Source organism: Physella acuta, unplaced genomic scaffold (assembly GCF_028476545.2).
Source record: "Physella acuta isolate Inbredline_101_S28 unplaced genomic scaffold, ASM2847654v3 ptg001007l, whole genome shotgun sequence".
Taxonomy (NCBI): domain Eukaryota; kingdom Metazoa; phylum Mollusca; class Gastropoda; family Physidae; genus Physella; species Physella acuta.
In genome coordinates, this window is record NW_026732524.1 from 155,145 (window position 1) to 174,753 (window position 19,609).

General features: G+C 36.3%; 1 protein-coding gene and 1 non-coding gene across 2 annotated transcripts; both read left to right on the plus strand.

Annotated features, from left to right (window-relative positions):
• Window positions 1-29: 29 nt before the first annotated feature.
• Window positions 30-10,152, plus strand: LOC131954509 (ras-related protein Rab-5B). Its single transcript, XM_059318230.1, has 5 exons — window positions 30-191; window positions 5,627-5,879; window positions 6,301-6,452; window positions 6,850-7,066; window positions 7,572-10,152. Exons 2-5 carry the CDS (start codon window positions 5,717-5,719, stop codon window positions 7,682-7,684), a joined length of 645 nt encoding a protein of 214 aa, XP_059174213.1. The 5' UTR covers window positions 30-191; window positions 5,627-5,716; the 3' UTR covers window positions 7,685-10,152.
• Window positions 10,153-13,098: 2,946 nt separating this feature from the next.
• Trnal-cag (transfer RNA leucine (anticodon CAG)) lies at window positions 13,099-13,182 on the plus strand. The gene has a single exon. It is a non-coding gene; the product is annotated as a tRNA-Leu (tRNA).
• Window positions 13,183-19,609: the final 6,427 nt, after the last annotated feature.

Consider the following 19,609-nt stretch of genomic DNA (forward strand, 5'->3'; position numbering starts at 1 on the left):
TAAACTTTTTTGATAGTTGATCAACTTCCGGACTATATTTTAACACGCAAGGTTTTCCTGTTTTATACATAAATTAGTCCAACATCACAGAGGGTGTATCTTATAGTAATTGACTAGAAGAATTTCCTTACCATTTTCTTTCTACGGTATATAGTAGTATACTTGCGAATTATCGTATACTAAGATTATCGGTAAGTTAAAAAATTAAATATAGAGGGCGAATAATATACATTTACGTACAAAAAACGAAGTTCGTCGTCAGCTGCTCGAAAACATGGCCGACTGTCTACTGTAGAATCTCTTCCGTGTTTTAGACTGTTTACTAGTGTTTACTCAAGTTTACTGTTTACAAAATCTTTCAAAATAACTTAAGTTTATTTAGTATGCTCACGGTAATGTGTTCATGCGCTACAAATTATTATGATAAACCTTATTAGTTAGCTGCCCTGAATTCATTCTCATTATGTAAATTAAAAAAAAGGTTCTCACTATTATACTATTATTTGCAACCCCCCCCCCCCTTCCCACCCCTGGCTGTAGTGACTGGTAGTGTAGGAAGAGTGAAACGAATTTTTTTGATCTAGCATATTAGTAATTACTAGATCTAGATTCTAGGGATGATTATAGATCTAGATACCAGTTCCGATAATAGACTCTTCCATAAAATAGGTGTGTTGGGTTGTTAGTAGATTTTCTTACTAAATCTAAAATTTAGGTCTAGGGGCCTACTCAATTTTCAATTTAAACATGACCACTGAATGTTAGACATATTTAATCCATTAGGCACTAATTTTGAAGTTTTTAGTTTGTTTTAAACTAAATTACTTAATTTAATATTTATTGTCACTCACTGCCAAGCATGACACACCTCTCCATGACAACCTCTCTTACTAGGTTGAATTATGGATTTTTTAAAATAAAATATTCTGTTATTTTAAATACACCATTAACTTCCTTACCCCTTAAGAGAACATTTGACACCACATTTAAATATCTAGCTTACTCGGTTGACCAGAAAAGAGAGAATTTGAAAATTAATCAAAAATGGAAAATGAATGACAAAACAGCGTTCTTGGTCCTCGACCGGCATAACATGACGTCGTCGACTTGTGTACACGAGCTTTTAATTCCCGCCATGGTAATTGCGTCAGCTTAGGTAATTTACTCACCGGAAAATAACAAAAAGTAACTGGTTGATTTGATAATAAAACTAGATCTAGTTATTTTATTATTTATTAAATTCTAATCTACATGTTATTCATACCATTTTATGCAATAATGAACACCTGCATAAATCAAATGACCATAATAAATATTTTTATTTCAAATTCTAATTTTAAATAATAAATATGCTTAAAATGATATTATAGTTTATAAATACAAATACATTTTATTTTACACTCAATTCACATTATATTGAGTCAACAGTGTGGCAGCTGAGGTTCATACATGGTATTAGTGTCTTTTTTTTTTTACATTACATTTTTTTTTAAAAATAAAATCTCCAAACATCGTCACTCGCGTGATTGCTTGCTTGCGTTTACTATCCTATTGATGAAAAATCCCACCACGGTCGCGGGGTCACCGTGACTTCAGCAGGCCTATAGTACACGTCATAGAATGAACACGTGTACACGAGATGGTCGGTGTCTTCACTTCTCTCCCCCCCCCCCCTTCTTCAAGCAAATTGAAAAACAGACCTACTTTCCTACTTCTGATCATTTTTTTAAAAGTTCGGTAATTTTTTTTTTTTTTAAAGTTCTCATATCAGGCATGCTAGATTATTTTTTTAACTAGATCTACATCTAGCTTAAAAAATAAAATAAATAAACGCTTAAAATGCCCGTAAACAGATTATTTAGCGCCAAAAAAAAAAGGCCGCTGAACGAGCATTTTTTAAAATACGCAGCAATGAAAATTGAAAAAGGCTAACGGCCGATCAATAAGTCTAAAAATCGCCCGTAATTAGGCCTAGCTCTGAAAAAGGCCACTGAACGAGCTTCACTAATTATATAAACTAATAGGCCACGCAGCGCTGACGAGGTTAACCACCGGTCACGAATGCAGCAACTGTCGGCCCACAGTGAAGAAAAAATCAATATACTAATAAAATTACTAATACAATAATAATGTCCATAATTTTACTTTTTCCGCACATGCTACAATTGAATTATAATTAAAATACTAGACTTAACAGTTCATTCCGCAAAAAACTAGATCTAGTTGTTTCTGTCTGGCAACTAGCGTAACAATGATGCAACGTTACTAAAAATAGCAGAGAGAAATTGTCGCATGGTTACTTACGGGGTAATTGGATTTTTCGTAAAAATCATCCATAATACTGTAAATATACATGGTAAATATCTCAATTATATATTAATCTACTGTTATACGGGCCGTTTTCCCCGTTATACGGTCGTTTTTGGCCGCGGTTCAGTTTATACGGAGAGTGCTCCACTAGAAATCCTCATTATTTACAACTACAATTCTAGCGATTTTTTCTGGCATTCTAAGGCATATTATCCATTTTATTAGCATCTTGTGTTAAAATAATGATAAGAATTTGCGAGATTAACAGTTTTTTCATATGTCGTGGATTGGACCCTAAAATAAACGTAAAAACCGTCAGAAAACGACGCATGACGTTTCAGGGTCAGAGGTCAATCCAGCCATCTAAGCAATGAGGCGGCCTATCTCTTACGTTTGCCGCTAAAGAAAACCTCAAATCAGGTTAGAATTTTTAAGTGGCCATGCACCCAGAGCTCCTCACTAGTGAAAAATAAATAAATTTGGTTGTCATTCAGAGGTCGTGTCTTATAAAAAAAGTGCTTGCAATATTTGATTTATTTTTTCATAGACTGATAACCCCAAGTTCTACAACCTCCAATTCATCTCCAGGCTGTATTTTAAAAGTTCTATTAAGTTTAATGACACAGACTTTTACATTTAACCTTCATTCTCCAAAGCAAGTTTTAAAATGCTTTTCTGGCATATTTAGCCCTGTCACCTATAGCATGTTTTTATATCGTGAAAACCCGCCATTTTGCTCGTGGTAAACATTTTTAAAAATAATTCTAAGAAGGTCTCTGGAACTAAGACAAAAAATCGCCAGAAGTCATGCATCCGGTCTGTACGCAACCAGCCACACCTCCAGGGTAGCGAGCAATACTAGTTAGTAGTATTGTAATCTCGACTAATATTATGGTTAGAAATTAGGGTTAGGCGTAAGGTAGGACTGGGGTTAGGGTTAGGGACAGGGTTAGCATTGACATTAGCCAGCCATGTGTGTATTTAGTTAACTACCAGTAACCTAACACCCCTTTTTTAAAGAAGATTCCATTATCTGACACCGGTGTAAATATTCTCCCATTATGGCCTATCTTGTTAAATTATTTGAAGCATTAGTATTTCTAAATGTTTTGGCTACTTACTAAACTTAAAGCGTGATTTCAGTCCTAAACTGGATGAAATTATGAAAATCTCAATAAACCAGAGTCATCATTATTTGGCATACCAATGTCCAACAAGAAAAAGGATTGCCCTGTGTCCTTCTCCTGGCTCATCACTCACTTCATTAACCGGTGTCAAACCTAGCTGGAGACTTGTTTAACCCATGAACCATTTATGGACAGTTATTTGAATTTTCTAGGATTTGTCACTAGGTTTTAATCTAATTTAAAAAAAAAAAAAAATACCATAGGATACAATTACAAGTTAGTTATTATATCATAAAATTACACAACTCTAACATAGTAAGAAAACAAACTTACAGAACAAATTTTATTGGGTAGTTGTTTAGGTTCTCTGCACTAAAATGAGCAATAACTAAAATACAAAGGAATGTAAATATGTTTGTGTGTGTCTGTCTGTCGTTTATGCATTACTACACAATCAACTGATCGCAGTGAAACTTTGGAAAGTTGAGAATACTCAGGGGGTGGTTTCCGCATGGGAAAACATTCTGAGGCGCGGCATCACGTAGGGTGCAATTTGGCACCCCGGGCTCTCTTGTCGACATTAATGATCTGATTGGTTAATGTTATCATTGATTAAATCAAATTTGGCGCTTTCGTCGGTGGTCAGGTGACCCTGAGTTCCCATATGAGCAATATGGAATCCTACATTCGTGTTAAATGGCACCATACAATTGGGACGCTCTATTGTTTTCAGAGATTAATTGCTCCTTTAAAGTAGAGTTCACCTGTTTCTGTGACCTTTGCTTATGAAGGTATAGTGTAGCTAGCACAATGCCATATGCCTTTACTTTCCCTAACAATAGTCAGGTACCCATCACAGGGACGTTCTACAGATTTGAACCCAGATTCAAACTCAAGACTAGAACTCGTTTGCTCTATTTGACCATAATTGCTCCTCAAAGTGTTATGAAATAATTTCCCATTCAAAGTTCTGAGGTTTGGTAAATAAGTTAAGAGTGGTAAGAAAATCCTATTCATAATAGGGTCCAAGTAGAACTTATTTGGTCTGCCATCTAAAAACTAGTATTGAAAAAAACAAACACAATTTACCTATTTATTGATCAGCTTGAAATAAACAGCTAGGACATATTATAATTAGTAAAGGCAATTATACCAAACAGTTGTGTGTTTATGACAGCAATTATGTCCTCATAGTCAAGCCTTTTAACCACTGGCTGTGTTCACCAAACCTTCATGTTAAGTATGGTTCCCTAATATTACCTATTCTATACTTTACCTCATATTGAGATAAATAATTGTTGTTCAGTATAAATTAGAAGCTGTGCCTGATTTAACTAAATAATCATTACCTTAAATTCCATCTTAGTATTATTTCAATATTTTTCCTGCCCTAGACATTGAAGTACTTAAAGTAGTCCAAGTACTAAAAAAAAGAATAGCTGGCCTAACCACTATTAAATCATTAACTCTGACAGCTGATTATTGGCAAATCAATAATAGCATTAGAGACACTTGCCCTCAATCCATAAAAGACCTTTCTATCTCAATGATAATGGCTTGTTTTACAATTCTCTTTCGTTGCAAGCACTAAACTACCATTAAAATTGCTTTGCTGAGCCAGAGAATTTTTTTAAAGTAATTTACAAATAGTTACTTTTTGAAGCCAATTTAGCACTTACCAACTTGAATGTGTTTAACTCTATTTTTTGCTGGTGACAGAAAAGAGTGAATACTACTATTATTTTAGCATGACATCCTCTTCCTTAACATACAATGAGACCTTAGTTAATTGACCATGCAAACATTAGCATCACATCAGAATAATAAAAACTGTTCAGCCATGTGAAGGATTTAGCAGTCATTTTTGAGATTTTATAGCACATAGCTTACAACTGACATCATTTTTTTTTTGTTCTAGTGTTTTTGAAGTGGTTTATTTTTTATTATCATGGCAAATTTTGTGCTTAAAAAATGTGTGTGGATTGATACTCTACTTCTTTGCATCTTGACCTCTTGATGGATGAAGTTTATTCATATTAAGTGATTCATTGCAGTTGTGTTTAGTTTAATAGTTCTGTTTTTTTTTTTTTTTAAATTAGTACTTGACCTGTCAAACTTGTTATTTCACAGTTAAATTTATGTGCAGATAGGAGTGTCACCTAACAACAATTGTAACTTTTGTATTTTAGTATCAAGTACTCATAACATCAAGTAGCAGGAAACAGTTTAACATCATTAAGTAGAGACTTTGCTCTCGCCAGTAACGAGAGACTAGAACCATGGCAACTAGAGGTGGCCAACAGCGTCCTAACGGGGCATCACAGGGAAAGATATGTCAGTTCAAATTAGTGCTGTTAGGGGAATCAGCAGTAGGGAAGTCCAGTTTGGTTCTTCGTTTTGTCAAAGGACAGTTTCATGAATACCAAGAGAGCACAATTGGAGGTAAGGTTTCAATGCATGAATGGGGAAAAAAGTACTTCAGTGTCAGTATTATAAGTGCCCTTTATAAACATGTACCAAATTAATTGTGTTTGGGCTCAAGTTGAATAATAGCCATGTTTTTAAGTTCATTGTATTCTTGATCTAATTATTCATGTGCATTGTTAAATGGTTTTTATAGCCATGACCTTTCAAAGGTCAACATAATACAGTGTCACCATTCTGACTTGTGGTCTGGTGTACAAATGATTGACTAAAGGATAAGAGATATCACACATTGAAATATTAAACATTTTAAATAATCAGTTTTCTACATTATTTAACAGATAGTTTTAGTTAATAACTATTTTCAAATTTTATCATTTTGTGACAGGAAGTTTTAGTAAATACTTCAATTTTTACATTTTGTTTCTACTTTTTACAGCCGCATTCCTTACACAGACTGTCTGTCTAGATGACACAACAGTTAAGTTTGAAATCTGGGATACGGCAGGTCAGGAACGTTACCACAGTCTGGCCCCCATGTACTACAGAGGAGCCCAGGCAGCTATTGTTGTATATGACATAACAAATCCAGTAAGCCTGGGTCTCTTAAACCTAGTTTTTATTATGTGAATTCAGTTACTGTTGTATATAACATAACAAATCTAGTAAGTTTGGGTCTTTTAACCTTGTTTTGAATATGTTGATTCAGCTGTTGTTGTATATGACATAACAAATCCAGTAAGCCTTGCTCTCTTTAACCTTGTTTTAATTATGTGAATTCAGCCATTGTTGTATATGATTAATCCAGTAAGCCCTGCTCTCTCAAAACTTGTATTAATTTTGAGGAATTATTTTTATATTTATTCCCATGTTTTGTTTTTATTTACTAGATAATATATATATTTTTAAAGGTTTTCAATGTTTAAAGAATTATTTTGTAATAATTATTGGGAGTTTGTGTTTGACTAGCTGTATTGTTCTCTTCTAGGACACATTTGGCAGGGCCAAAACGTGGGTTAAGGAACTTCAGCGTCAAGCCAGTCCAAATATCGTGATAGCTTTGGCCGGCAACAAGGCAGATCTGGCTAACAAAAGGATGGTGGAGCATGACGAAGCTCATTCTTATGCTGAAGAAAACAGCCTTTTGTTCATGGAAACCTCAGCTAAAACAGCTATGAATGTGAATGATATTTTCCTTGCAATAGGTAAGCTAACATTCTATATTGTGGTGTTGTTCTTAGGAATTTTTGTTGTTGTCTAGTTACTATGCCTTGTCACTTGTTTTAGTAAACCTTTGACTTTCATTTAAAAACATAGTTCAATTAACATGACAAGCATTTCACTAGCTCAGTTTTTTTGCTTCAGAGAATTTTTCTTGTTGTATTATTGTACCACATACAACATGCAAGAGGTACCTTGTACAGAATTTGGCACTTGATTTTGAAGTGCTATGGTGCAAATAAAAATGAGTTAATAGATGTGTAGAATAGCAATTCTTCATCAAGTGTGATAAATTATTTATTTGTATTACTTCTTTAACTTTTGTTTGAGGTTGTTAAAGATAATAGTTATTTTTTAAATTAAATATTCATCACAGACATTTATCCAACGGATAGCTGGGTCGTCTAGTTATATATGTATATAATAAACATAATTTGTAGTTTATTGGTCTAAGGATATGGGTTATTAAATTTTTTCTTGAACTTGCAGCCAAGAAACTGCCCAAGAGTGAAACAACAGGGACACCACAACAAAGGCAACAAGGTGTTCGACTCAATAATGAACAGGGGGGTCAACAGTCAGAAGGGGGTTGCTGCAAGTAACCAACCTTACATTGATTCCTTTTATTTCCATTTTTTTTTAAATGTCTTAAAATGCCCCAGTACGATTTTTCTTCTGTCGAGGTGATAAAAACATTAACAGAAATTGACTTACTGTGAAATGTATAAATAAACAATGGAAATGCTTGCACAGTGAACAGTTCTGATAAACATTTGTTTTAGGTTGAAGAATGTGTAAGTTTGTGGACAGTATTTGTATGGTTTGATTGAGAGTGAAGTGAATGGGTTGGAAGACTGGATTCTTATTACATATGAAATGCTTTTTTTTTTTTTTTGCTTGCCCTGGCTATTCAACAAAGCTGGGCATTATGGTGAGCTTTGCCCAATTACTTGTAAAAAATGTAATAATAATTTAATACAACTGAACAGAGACTTTCCGACAAAGGACGCGACATTATGAATTATCAACAGCTCAGTAATTTCTATACAGCGGTGTAATTGAACAAACAGACTATTGTTCTGTGTAATCTGATATCTTACAGTTACATGCTTACATTTTGATTTAATGACCTTTGACTAGCTAATTTTAGTTTATTTTTTTTTTTTTTACTGCAAGCATTTAGGGTGATGTTGTCTTGCAATCTTAGGCAAGATTATTAATGTGACTGAATGATTTCAGTGATGTGATAGTCATGCATATGGTCAGTGGATGTTTCAGGAATAATCTCTTTGATAAGTTTAATTTTAAACTGTTTGAACTGAAATCAGCTGGTTTGACATGACTTGATGATGTACAGTCTTGTTTTGGAATACATGATGCAGATTAATTTTTTTGTGTACTTTAGTTTTGTATAAGTTAAAAGTGCTATGAAAATTAATAGTTTATTAAGAAGATTTTATTGTAACTGTTTTTTTTATTTAAAAAAAAAACACATAAACAAAAGGTGGTCCAAATATGTGGGGATGTTGTAAACTAGAACTCTTGTGAATTAAACGAAAATCATGAGAGTTATATACCCTTGTGAACTTATTAACTTATTGTTGTTTTTTGGTCTTCTGTTTTTCTGAAGTAAAACTGAATATTTCATCACTCAGTTAATCTATTCATTCAATGACAATTATTGTACAATGATATATATAATAAATTGTTTATACACCCTTTTTTGTGATTTAATGTCTTGTCCACTGGGATGTTATGTTTATTTTTTTTTTCTTCCACCCTTTTGTTTTGCGATCATAATCCTAAAGTTATTTTAAAAACTCCTCACCTGATTGAATTATTACTACATAATTAAATAACCAAGTAACTTGCAACTTTTATATATTAAAACCCCCACTCATTTTCTTGTCACAAACAAGTTTTATCTGGCAACTGTTTAGATTTATCTGGCAACTTTGTTTAGCTAGACACTTTGCCAGCTTGTATGTTAGACCTTACATACACAACATTAATGTGGATGTAGACAAATGTCAATTTCATACCATGCAAACAGCACCACCACCACATTAAATAATTTGGTTTATCAATAAGCACCTCTGGACTATTTTTTTTTAAACCTGTTGTATATCATGTACTTACTTACAATCTCAAAAGAAATTTTAAAAAGGAAGTCTGGAAACAGTCACATTACTAATAAAATTCTTACTAATAGGCTGGAGATTTTTTTTTTTTACTCCTTAAGGAATACTTTTTGTGTGCTTGATGCATTTAAATCTACACTTGCAATAATTATCACAGAAAACTGTCTCTTCAATATCTTTTAACTGTTGTTGTGAAGGGTAGATAAACTCAGTTACTTGTCCCAAGTAAATGATAAAAAAAGTAATTGAAAATAGATAACTGTCCAATAAAGTTTTAGGTTTAATTTGCTGCTAGTTCACAGAGTTCACTCTGATTCCTGTCTGATGTAATGTTATGAACATTGTGTGATAAATAAACTTGCACAAGCTTTTTATATGGGTTTATTTTTTGTTTTGTTTCAAGCTGCAGACTTTAAAAAATCTGGCAGGAAGACAAAATGTTTTCATACACAGGAATCCATGTCACAAAATTGTTTCCTTGTGATGTATAAAGAGCAACTCTAGCTTCTTGTAATTGCTGTAATTGCATTTTAAATTTAGGGGTTTAAATCAGAGGGTCTTATTTTTTTTCCTTTTGGTCCTCGCTTATTTTAAGGTAATAAAGTAAGTTAAGATGGAAGTGAAAAGCTCATTTTAGATTCAATAAAAATTGTTATAGGACCCTATACATGTTAGTTAACACTGAATTACTACTGACCTGATTCACATTTGATGACTTTCCCTAGTGATTTAGCACTCAAAATTTTTTAAAACATCAGTAAAACTGAAGACTGATTGTATCAACATGCACTTCTTTAAATTACTTTTGATTAATTAATTATTTTCATCAGGACTATGAAATTCAGTCGATTGTTTAAGTATGATAGTTCAATTCTTTTCAAAACAGCAAGTAATGTCATATTTATTGAAAATACATACATTGTTAAAATATTCCCAGTGTGTGTTATTTTTTAAATGTGTTGTTAAACTAAAGACAGTAATGTTAAAAAAAAATGTACATTGTATGATATGGTTGGGTTGGCTCGACTAGAATACTGGTGCTTTCCTTTGTCAATGACGAATTCTTGTAAACTGAGACAAAATAACTTGGAATTCTGGTTTGCTATTTTTTTTTATGACTCATAAAAAAACTGACTTCACATAGGTTAAAAATAAACTGTCTTTACCTGGGAGGTAAAGTGGTACAGCAAGTCTGTGATTTAAATCCAGTGTTGTAGGGCTAGTGGCCTAGCTGGCTCATTGTAAAGCTCTTAAAGTAAGATACAGGAGATACAGTTTTTTTTAATCTTGGTAGAATTCCCTTCGCAAATTAGGCTGGCAGGATTAATTATGTTTGTTCAGTGATTGTGATGGGTTGTTGAGAAAGAAAAAAAAATCGCTACTTGCACCACATTTGTTTCCAAATCTTAAAATTTGTCACCAAAAAAAAATTTGATGCTATAGCATTAGATAATCACAAGTATTCAGATTTTTAAATCATCATTCCCTTTTTTATTTACTTGCCATTATAAATACCAAGCTTTACAGTTTTTTTTAGCCAATTTGTTTTTCTACTCGGATAAATTATTTGGTTTCTTACAATGTAGGATAGCAGCTCTGTAAAAATTACTGTTCTTCTAACGCCTGTGAATCTAGTACTGTTGGTCTGTGACATTCAATCCTAGTTACCGTTACCGAACTTCTTTTTAGGCTTTTTAACTCGCTATTTGAAATAAAAACTCAGTTGTTGGTAATAGATTACAATGAGCCAACATGAAATTAACTGAGTTTGTCAAAGACTTTTATTTTCACCCACATAAAAATAGAATTAAATTTACTTTAACAATCTCAGAGTTCTTTTTTGAAGCTGAGGGTTTCCACTATCCGCCACCTGCACTCTCTTATTAGTTGCTCTGAGATTTTCTCCAGCCAAACACCATATTAGACTGTCAACAACACATGAGGTTTTTTTTTTTAAACAATGTCTACTGTACAAAGCTGTAAGAATCTGTGTCACTGCTGTGATTTGCTTATTTTCTGTTGCCCTTGGAAACCAAGGACTGGATTCACACAAGATTTCACTTTTTTGTGGAATTTTTACTTTTTCCTTAATTTTGTTTTCTTTGTTGTTTTTATTATATACAGAGAGTATCAAGGTTGTATGTTTTTATAATTATATTGAAATGCTCTTTTTTTTGTTCTTTATATGTTTAAAATGTGTAGTACAATTGATATGAATATTATAAACAAGTTAAACAAATACTGTAAACATTAAATATGTTACCAAAAATACACCAAACAAAACACCTCAGCTAATACAAAACTAATCTAATTTACCTTTTAGTTACTTTCATGAGCTGTAAATTAGTTGCATAAATTTTTTTAATAATTTGATTCTGGTACATCTGGCTAAAACATGGTTTTACATCACTAAAGGGTATGCTTGAATTGTATAGACCACAGTCAAATCACTGTCAGGTAACTAATAGAAAAAAGTTCTACAAAACTGTCCTATCATTTAAAATGCATAGACTAGATTCTCATGTTTGGCATTTTTTAATTTTTCATCTGTTATTGAAATTCCATTATGTATGAGGCTTATGTTATTTGTATTTTTTATATGTTGGATTGTATTTTTTTTGTGTATTTGAATGTCAGGAATGTTAATTTTTCACAAAGATAATTGTTTGTACTGTAATTTCTTTTACATTTTTTTTTCAGTAACCAGTATTGTGTGTGTCTTCTAGATTTATTTGTTTGTCTGTCATAGATACGATGTGGAATAAAAGTAAAGTATGCAAATAAGCAGTTGTTGTTCATCTTTCTGTTGTTTCAGTAGTTTGGTAAGTCTCCGTGGTTCGATGGAGGCCACGACACACACCTGACTCATATGATTCACAATCAGATTTTGTCAGTGCCAACGATAAAAGGGTTTGATGAATGCTCATAAGCAACTGTTGAAGTTCGGTACCAAAAAAATGTTAAAAATCACAGACCTAGGATGACCAAGTCAATCCAGTTTTGAAATTTTAACGCGAATGTGGAAAATCTGAGAATAAATTTAATTTCTTTGGTAAAAGCACATGAGCCAAAATTTAAAGTTTTACTAAGAAGGAGGAAGTGGCGCTTTGTGGGACACACACTACGAAAGGCTCAATTTAATGTAACACTCCAGGTGCTTGAGTGGAACCCCTAGGGAAAGTGAACGAGAGGGCCATAAAGACAGATATGGAGGTGAAGTCTTCTTGAAGAACTGAAGACAGCAGGGATGTCTTGGGAGACTTCAAAATCAACAGACAGGGACTGGGCAAAATGGAAGGATGGTTGAGGTTCTATGTTCCACAAGTAGGAAAGAGGATTAAGTCAAGTCATAATTTAAAGTTTAAAGCAGAAAGATTCATGATTTTTGGGAGCTTTTGTTGTTTGGATTAAATAGATCATTGCAATTTTTGAATTAAAAAAACCCTACAATGAATGAATTGTAGACCTACATGGATGATAGATAAGTTTCAAAATAGACTTTTAACAAACAAAATGATGTTGTTTTAAAAGGAAATAGATAATGGAGTCCTTGGCTTATTTATTAATGTTTTTGTTAAAAAATTATCAAAAGGAATAAAATTCGGTTTTTACCTATTTTGTCGCAACTATTTAAAAAATCGCTGTCTATTATTGTATCAACAATAAAAAAAAAAACCAATCACACAATGTTGTATATGCTATAACATCTTGATATAAGATGATTAGGCTATGACCAGAACTAAGCTAGTATATTAAAAATTCAAGGAAAAGCACCCATGGCTCTTTAATCGTCCGTCTATTAAACAAGATTATCTCTCTTTGGTTTCAACAATCTAATTAGTAATAACCTGTTTGATTTTCACTATGTGAATGTAGTCAGGATGGCCGAGCGGTCTAAGGCGCTGCGTTCAGGTCGCAGTCCACTTCTGTGGGCGTGGGTTCAAATCCCACTTCTGACAATTTATTTTTCTTTCAATTTAGACTAGACCGGTCCTTAAAAATTCTAAGTAGGCTGATAACAAAATTTCATAATTGTATAATAAACTATTACAAAAAAGAAATCGTTTTATGGTGGTGCTAAAACTCTACTCCTGAAATACTCCTTTCATTGAATTACGTCCACGTATTATTTCCTAGGTTTGTTCATTTTGCCGGTCTAGGAATATTTTAACCTTTACCCGACTCCTATAATTATCTGGTTTATTGGGTATTAATTAGGCTAATGAAGAGATTGCGATTTCGTTTGGACTTACTTCGTAGAGCTAGCAACCCAAGCGGATCTGCAGTTATGGGTAAGTAGGAATTTGTGTGGCCATGTTAATTGTTGGTGTGTATAGTTTCTTTCAGGCATCTCATCTGTAGAGGGGGTTGAGGGAGGGGGGGAACTTTCCCCTCGAAAGACGTCTCCCCCCCCCCCCCCCCAGCGAAATAACATGCATTTTCAAAATAAATACTTAAACCAGAGTCCAAACCCCGTCCCCCATTAGAAAAATGCATGAAAGAAACACTGTATGTGTGTTAGTCTAGATCAGTGGCGTTGCTTGGTCGGGTGTCACCCAGAGCGGCACTTCCTGATGCCACCCCACCCCCAAGAAATTAAGTATATGTATGTGTGTGGTGTGGTGTGTCGGCCTAAACACGCCTATAATTTCAATATATGCCACATTCGCGTACATGTATGTGTGTAAGCTTTAATCACTGCAGACTTAATAGTAACGAAGTTTCTCTGTGGTCTGTTAATAATACAGTTAGATGTAGAATTGCTTTTTCTATAGATAGTTAACATGTTAACGTCATGGTGTCACCCCCCCCCCCCCCAACCTCTTGTAATAATTTTCGATTTGTGCTTTAAAAGACTATTAAACTTTAATTAATCATGAATGGAACTGGCAAAAACCTTTTTTATCTCCTTCATATTTTACAATTTTTTCCATGGTGCAGTAGCGTAGCGAGAGGGGGGGGGGGGGGCGAGGGGGGGGACATGTGTCCCCGGGCGCCGAGCTTAGGGGGCGCCAAAATGGGTTGGAAAAATAAATTGAAAGGTTGAGGGGGGTGCAAATTGAAAGTTTGAGGGGGGTGCAAATCAAAATCTCGAGGGGGGGTGCAAATCGAAAGTTTGAGGGGGGGGGTGCAAATCAAAATCTCGAGGGGGGGGGGGGGTGCAAATCGAAAGTTTGAGGGGGGGTGCAAATCGAAAAGTTTGTCCCCGGGCGCTGGGAAGGGTCGCTACGCCTCTGCCATGGCGTCACCCTCTATATTAAATAATGTCACTGGTGCGGTCAGCACCTCCTCCCCCCGCCCCTGCGCCTCTGGTCTAGATTAGTACTGTCGTCTGCTGCTCGAGGGACCATATTGTGTCTACACGTCTAGACAGCTAGTGCTGGTACCAGGTGAGCAAGCGAACACGGCCAGTCGTGTCCAGCTGCACGCGAACACACTTAGGCTGCTGTGTCTAGTCTAGACGGATGTTTGTTGACGTGAAGTTGTCTTGTCTGGCTTGGGGTGTCGCTTTTTTTTAAAGTGGGAACTTTTTTGTGTGTGTGTTAATTTTTTTTTAGTCTTATGTTAGGTGTTTGTTTTGTTTAATTTTTTTTGGTTTGGTGTCATATGTTTTAGTGTTCTCTATTCTGCACTTACTGTTGTCATTTATTTTGGTGTTAATTTCTTAAACAGGTTTAAAATTAGCTTTAAATTTTTTTCCCTACCTTTTTAGGCGCCTCCTTAGGCCGGCGCCCGAGGCGGCTGCCCCAACCTCCCTCCCATAGCGACGCCACTGCACGTGATGGGTGTTTGCACGTACAGTAGATCCTGTTAAAGGTCACGTGTGACTAGCATCCTGTGTCCAGACTGGTCAAGCCCACGATGGTGTCTACGTGACCCATGCTATTGTCTATTTGACCCATGCTATTGTCTATTTGACCCATGCTAGTGTCTACGTGACCCATGCTATTGTCTATTTGACCCATGCTAGTGTCTACGTGACCCATGCTATTGTCTACGTGACCCATGCTATTGTCTATTTGACCCATGCTAGTGTCTACGTGACCCATGCTATTGTCTACGTGACCCATGCTATTGTCTATTTGACCCATGCTAGTGTCTACGTGACCCATGCTATTGTCTATTTGACCCATGCTATTGTCTATTTGACCCATGCTAGTGTCTACGTGACCCATGCTATTGTCTATTTGACCCATGCTAGTGTCTACGTGACCCATGCTATTGTCTACGTGACCCATGCTATTGTCTATTTGACCCATGCTATTGTCTATTTGACCCACGCTGGTGTCTACGTGACCCACGCTGGTGTCTTTTGACCCATGCTATTGTCTACGTGACCCATGCTATTGTCTACTTGACCCATGCTATTGTCTATTTGACCCATGCTAGTGTCTACGTGACCCATGCTAGTGTCTACGTGACCCATGCTAGTGTCTACTTGACCCATGCTATTGTCTATTTGACCGATGCTAGTGTCTACGTGACATTGCTGCTGCCTACATGACCCATGCTGATGTCGACGTGACCCACGCTAGTGTCTACGTGACAACGCTGGTGTCCACGTGACCCTGACGTGACCACGCTCATGTCCATCTTCTCGCCATGGTCAATCTGCTGCAGGATTTGCATTTTATTCTTCAAATCCTATTCCATTGTTTTTAGACAGTCAAGCCTTACTCCCCCTATACTCCTCCCTCCCCCACCCCCTTCCCCGACCCTTAGCGTCAATCTAGGGGGTAGTAATAAAGATCGCCTTTGTTCCAAGTTTTACCTGTTGAAATGTCGGCCTGTGTGTGCGTGACAAGGTCATCTTGTCCTAATCCAACGCGAAACAATGTTTGCTCATTGTCGCTTCGCCATTTTGTTTTTCTAGTCTGTAGGCTAGGCAGATTTCCCTCCCTGCTCCTTCTTTTTTCTCCTCCTGAGTTATGATGGCGTGTTCCCCCCCCCCCCACCTCCCTAGTGTTCACCCTTCTCATTTAAATAATGGGAACGCACATAATTAATTAGCGCATGATGAGAGCTTAATTAAAGCTGTGGAGGTGCATGTGTGGGGTGAAATAGGAAATTGTTTTAAAGTGGGAGGGGGGGGGGGGGGGAATCAAGCGGAGAGATATACCTTCACTTTCCCTTTGCTAATCCATTTACACCTAACAATCACATACACTAGGCCCTTGGTCTAACGAAATGTATCATCTGTCTTATATAATTAGGCTATAAAACTTAATTTGTTTTTTTTAACGTGTTTTAACAGATAAACGTATAGGCAGTGGCGTCACTAGGTCGGGTGCGGTAACCCAGGGTGACACCCCCTCCACCAGAGACAACGTGTATCATATAGTAAACATTTTGGCAATTTGTTGTCACCCCGTCCTAGATGGTGTCGCCCTGTGTCTAATAATATAATAAGCTACTAACCTAATAGGAAAATACAGACTTTCTCTTAAAATGTATTCTATTTCGTCTGAGTGTCACCCCCTTTCAGATGGTGTCACCCCCTTAAGATGGGGTCACTCAGAGCCCTGCCTTGTGGTGCTGCAATAAAATGTATACATCACTAACCATCAAGTTACATTAAATAATTTTCCATTACATAATTTAGGTGAAATTAAGTTCCAACCATCCCTCCATTTAATTTAGGTACTTAATGACCAATGGACAATCAGAAAGAATGCTCGAACTTTAGTTGTTTTTTTTTTTTTTTTTTTTAGATAGAAAGAGAGGCCACTTGGGGTGCCGAATAACAAGGAACGATAACCAATAGATCCTGATTTATTTTTATGTATCGGCGGTTTTGGGTGATCCCAGCAATTATGTGACCGCTAATTAGTATAGAGAAAATAAATGTAAAAAGTATTAGAAAGAGCTTCATAATTGATTCAGCGATTTTAGAAATATTAAACTGAGTGAGTTTTGTGGTTTTGATTACTATTTTATTACTGTCCTGTTTTTTTTGTGCGAGGGTCGGGGGGGGGGGGGGGGGGGGAAATTTAGGAATGTTGTGACGTCATTTGAGAGGGGACGTGACTTTTGTCATTACATGTGACGATAAGGAGTGGAGAGTAAAAATTGGCTACAAATTTCTTTACACTTACACTTTTATGGACGACCAAGAGAAATCGTGCTGCAAAAATATAATATGGCTACCGGTATTAGGAGAGCGCTAGACCGCTAACCGGGAAGTCTAGGGTTCAAGTCAGTAGAACGCTCCTGCGTTTGCACAGGGAAAGTAAAGACGGCTGGCCATAGTGCTGACAACACTATCTTTTTTTTTGCCCAAGACACAGAAACAGTTGAACTCTACTTCACTCGCCCCATGGACCGTCAGGTTCGAAAACGGAACTTTATCTTACCGATGTGTTATGCACCAAGGTATAGATCTAGGTCTACCACTGAAATGATAAACTTTGGTGAACATAGTAGGCTAGTACCACATTTACTGCTGTGCGTTTAATGACATCAGAAAGGTCACTACCATTGCTGAGTCGTTATTTTGTTGACTGACATTTGACTTTTGACCTCAACCTTTCGGTCATTTTTTTCCCAGAATTATTTTTTTTTGGGGGGGGGGGGGGGGGGGGGGAGGAAGTTTGCTATAGATCTACCACGCCACTGAGTTATGTGTAGGTTTCAATTATTACTGGTATAAATAAGACCTATATTAGCGGACGATACTCTACGTCAGTGGGTTTAAAACGATCTCTCTGAATTTATGCGCTTGCAAATGACATGTTGGAGTGTAGAGGCCTAAGCTATTCCTCACAAAAGAATTAAATAACCACAAGTAAGAGTTCGACGGTTAGGGTTTGATATTGAATACATTGATATGTTTGTGTTAAGGAAGGCCGATGGTTAGGGATTAAGTTATGTTAACTGTTGGAGATAGATATGTTTTCAACGAATGAACAGTCGTGATTCTCCTTCAGACTTAACAGGGCATTGCAGACAGTTGCAAGCAGTGTTTCTTTCAGACTTTTTTCTCCGAAGGGGGGGGGGGGCACTTGATTTTTTTGGGGGGGGGCTAAATTTTTTTCTCTGGGGGAGGGCGGACACTAGTAAAAATGTATATTTTCTAAATTCCATTTTGTTCGGGGGGGGGGGGGGGGGGTGAAGGGGTAGACTTGCCTTAGGGGGGGAGTAGATATGCCTGGACAAAACTATGGTTGCAAGACCTAGCTAGGGAAGCTAGCCTGTACTATATTATTAGACACGTATTCTCAACGGTCAACCCGTCACGCATATATTAATTAATTAGTGTGCTCTCACCGTACAGGTCATCCATCACCAGAGTTCATAGGTCACCAGTAAATTGTATGGCGTCCCATAGCAGCATCCACACTATCAAATTTAATTGCCTAAAGCCTAATCTAATTATTGAGTCGACATGATCTCTTAATCAGTGGCGTAGCGAGGCACTTAATGGTGTCACCCCCCCCCCCCCAGAGGCGTAGTGACCCTTCCCGGGGACAAACTTTCAAGTTTTCAATTTGCACCCCCTCAAGTTTTCGATTTGCACCCCCCTCCTCAAACTTTCGATTTTCGCCCCCCTCAAGTTTTTCTCTATATATTTTGCTATTTTTTGCCTTGGTGTCACCCCCCTGAATGGTGTCACCCGGTGCGGTCCGCCCCCCCCCCCCCCCACCCCCTCGCTACACCTCTGCTCTTAATGACTTAAACCTCACCCTTACTGAAACCTTACCCTTACAATCAACAACATCCGTTTTGATAAAGATTCAATTATTGGTGTTGGGAAACTTTAAACCCCCAAAAAGAACCTGAATTTAACTGATGCAATCTTTTACCACTATTACGTCGACGAACATCAGCAGTCACGAGGGACCCTAGTTCACACCTACAACTGTCCATCGAATGAGCTGTAAAAATAATTCCCACGCCAACCTACAAACAAATAAACATGTACTGAATGCAAAATAAAAACAAACACTTGATAGTTATGTCGCCGGATAAACACGATGATGACGAGCGAGAAAGGGAGATAATATTCAGGTCAGATAACTCTTAAGAAAAAATCACCTTATCTAAATTGATAAAAATAAATAAATAAAAACAATTTGTAATCATTGTATTGTACTAACAGGGTGTGTCCGTATATTTAGGGTGTATTTAGGGCAGGGTGGAGGAATGTGGCGGCTCTATCCATAATGACGGTGGGGTAGGGCGGCTTGGGCCATGTGTTATACCTTAAGTTATACCAAAGTCCGATAATGGATCAAAAATGGAATCTTCTTTAATTAAAAAGGGGTTTGAGATTAAATGGTAGTTAACTAAATACAAACATGACTTGCTAATAATAATAATAATATCCCTCACCCAAAACCTAACCCAAGTATTAACATAGCCCTAATCATTTCTGACCATTACACT

Bases quoted from the DNA above. Each gene is read 5' to 3' on its own strand.
- LOC131954509 (XM_059318230.1), top strand. From the start codon at position 5,717: ATGGCAACTAGAGGTGGCCAACAGCGTCCTAACGGGGCATCACAGGGA. The intron at 5,880-6,300 runs GTAAGGTTTCAA...TACTTTTTACAG, and splicing joins CCAAGAGAGCACAATTGGAG to CCGCATTCCTTACACAGACT. The intron at 7,067-7,571 runs GTAAGCTAACAT...TTGAACTTGCAG, and splicing joins TGATATTTTCCTTGCAATAG to CCAAGAAACTGCCCAAGAGT.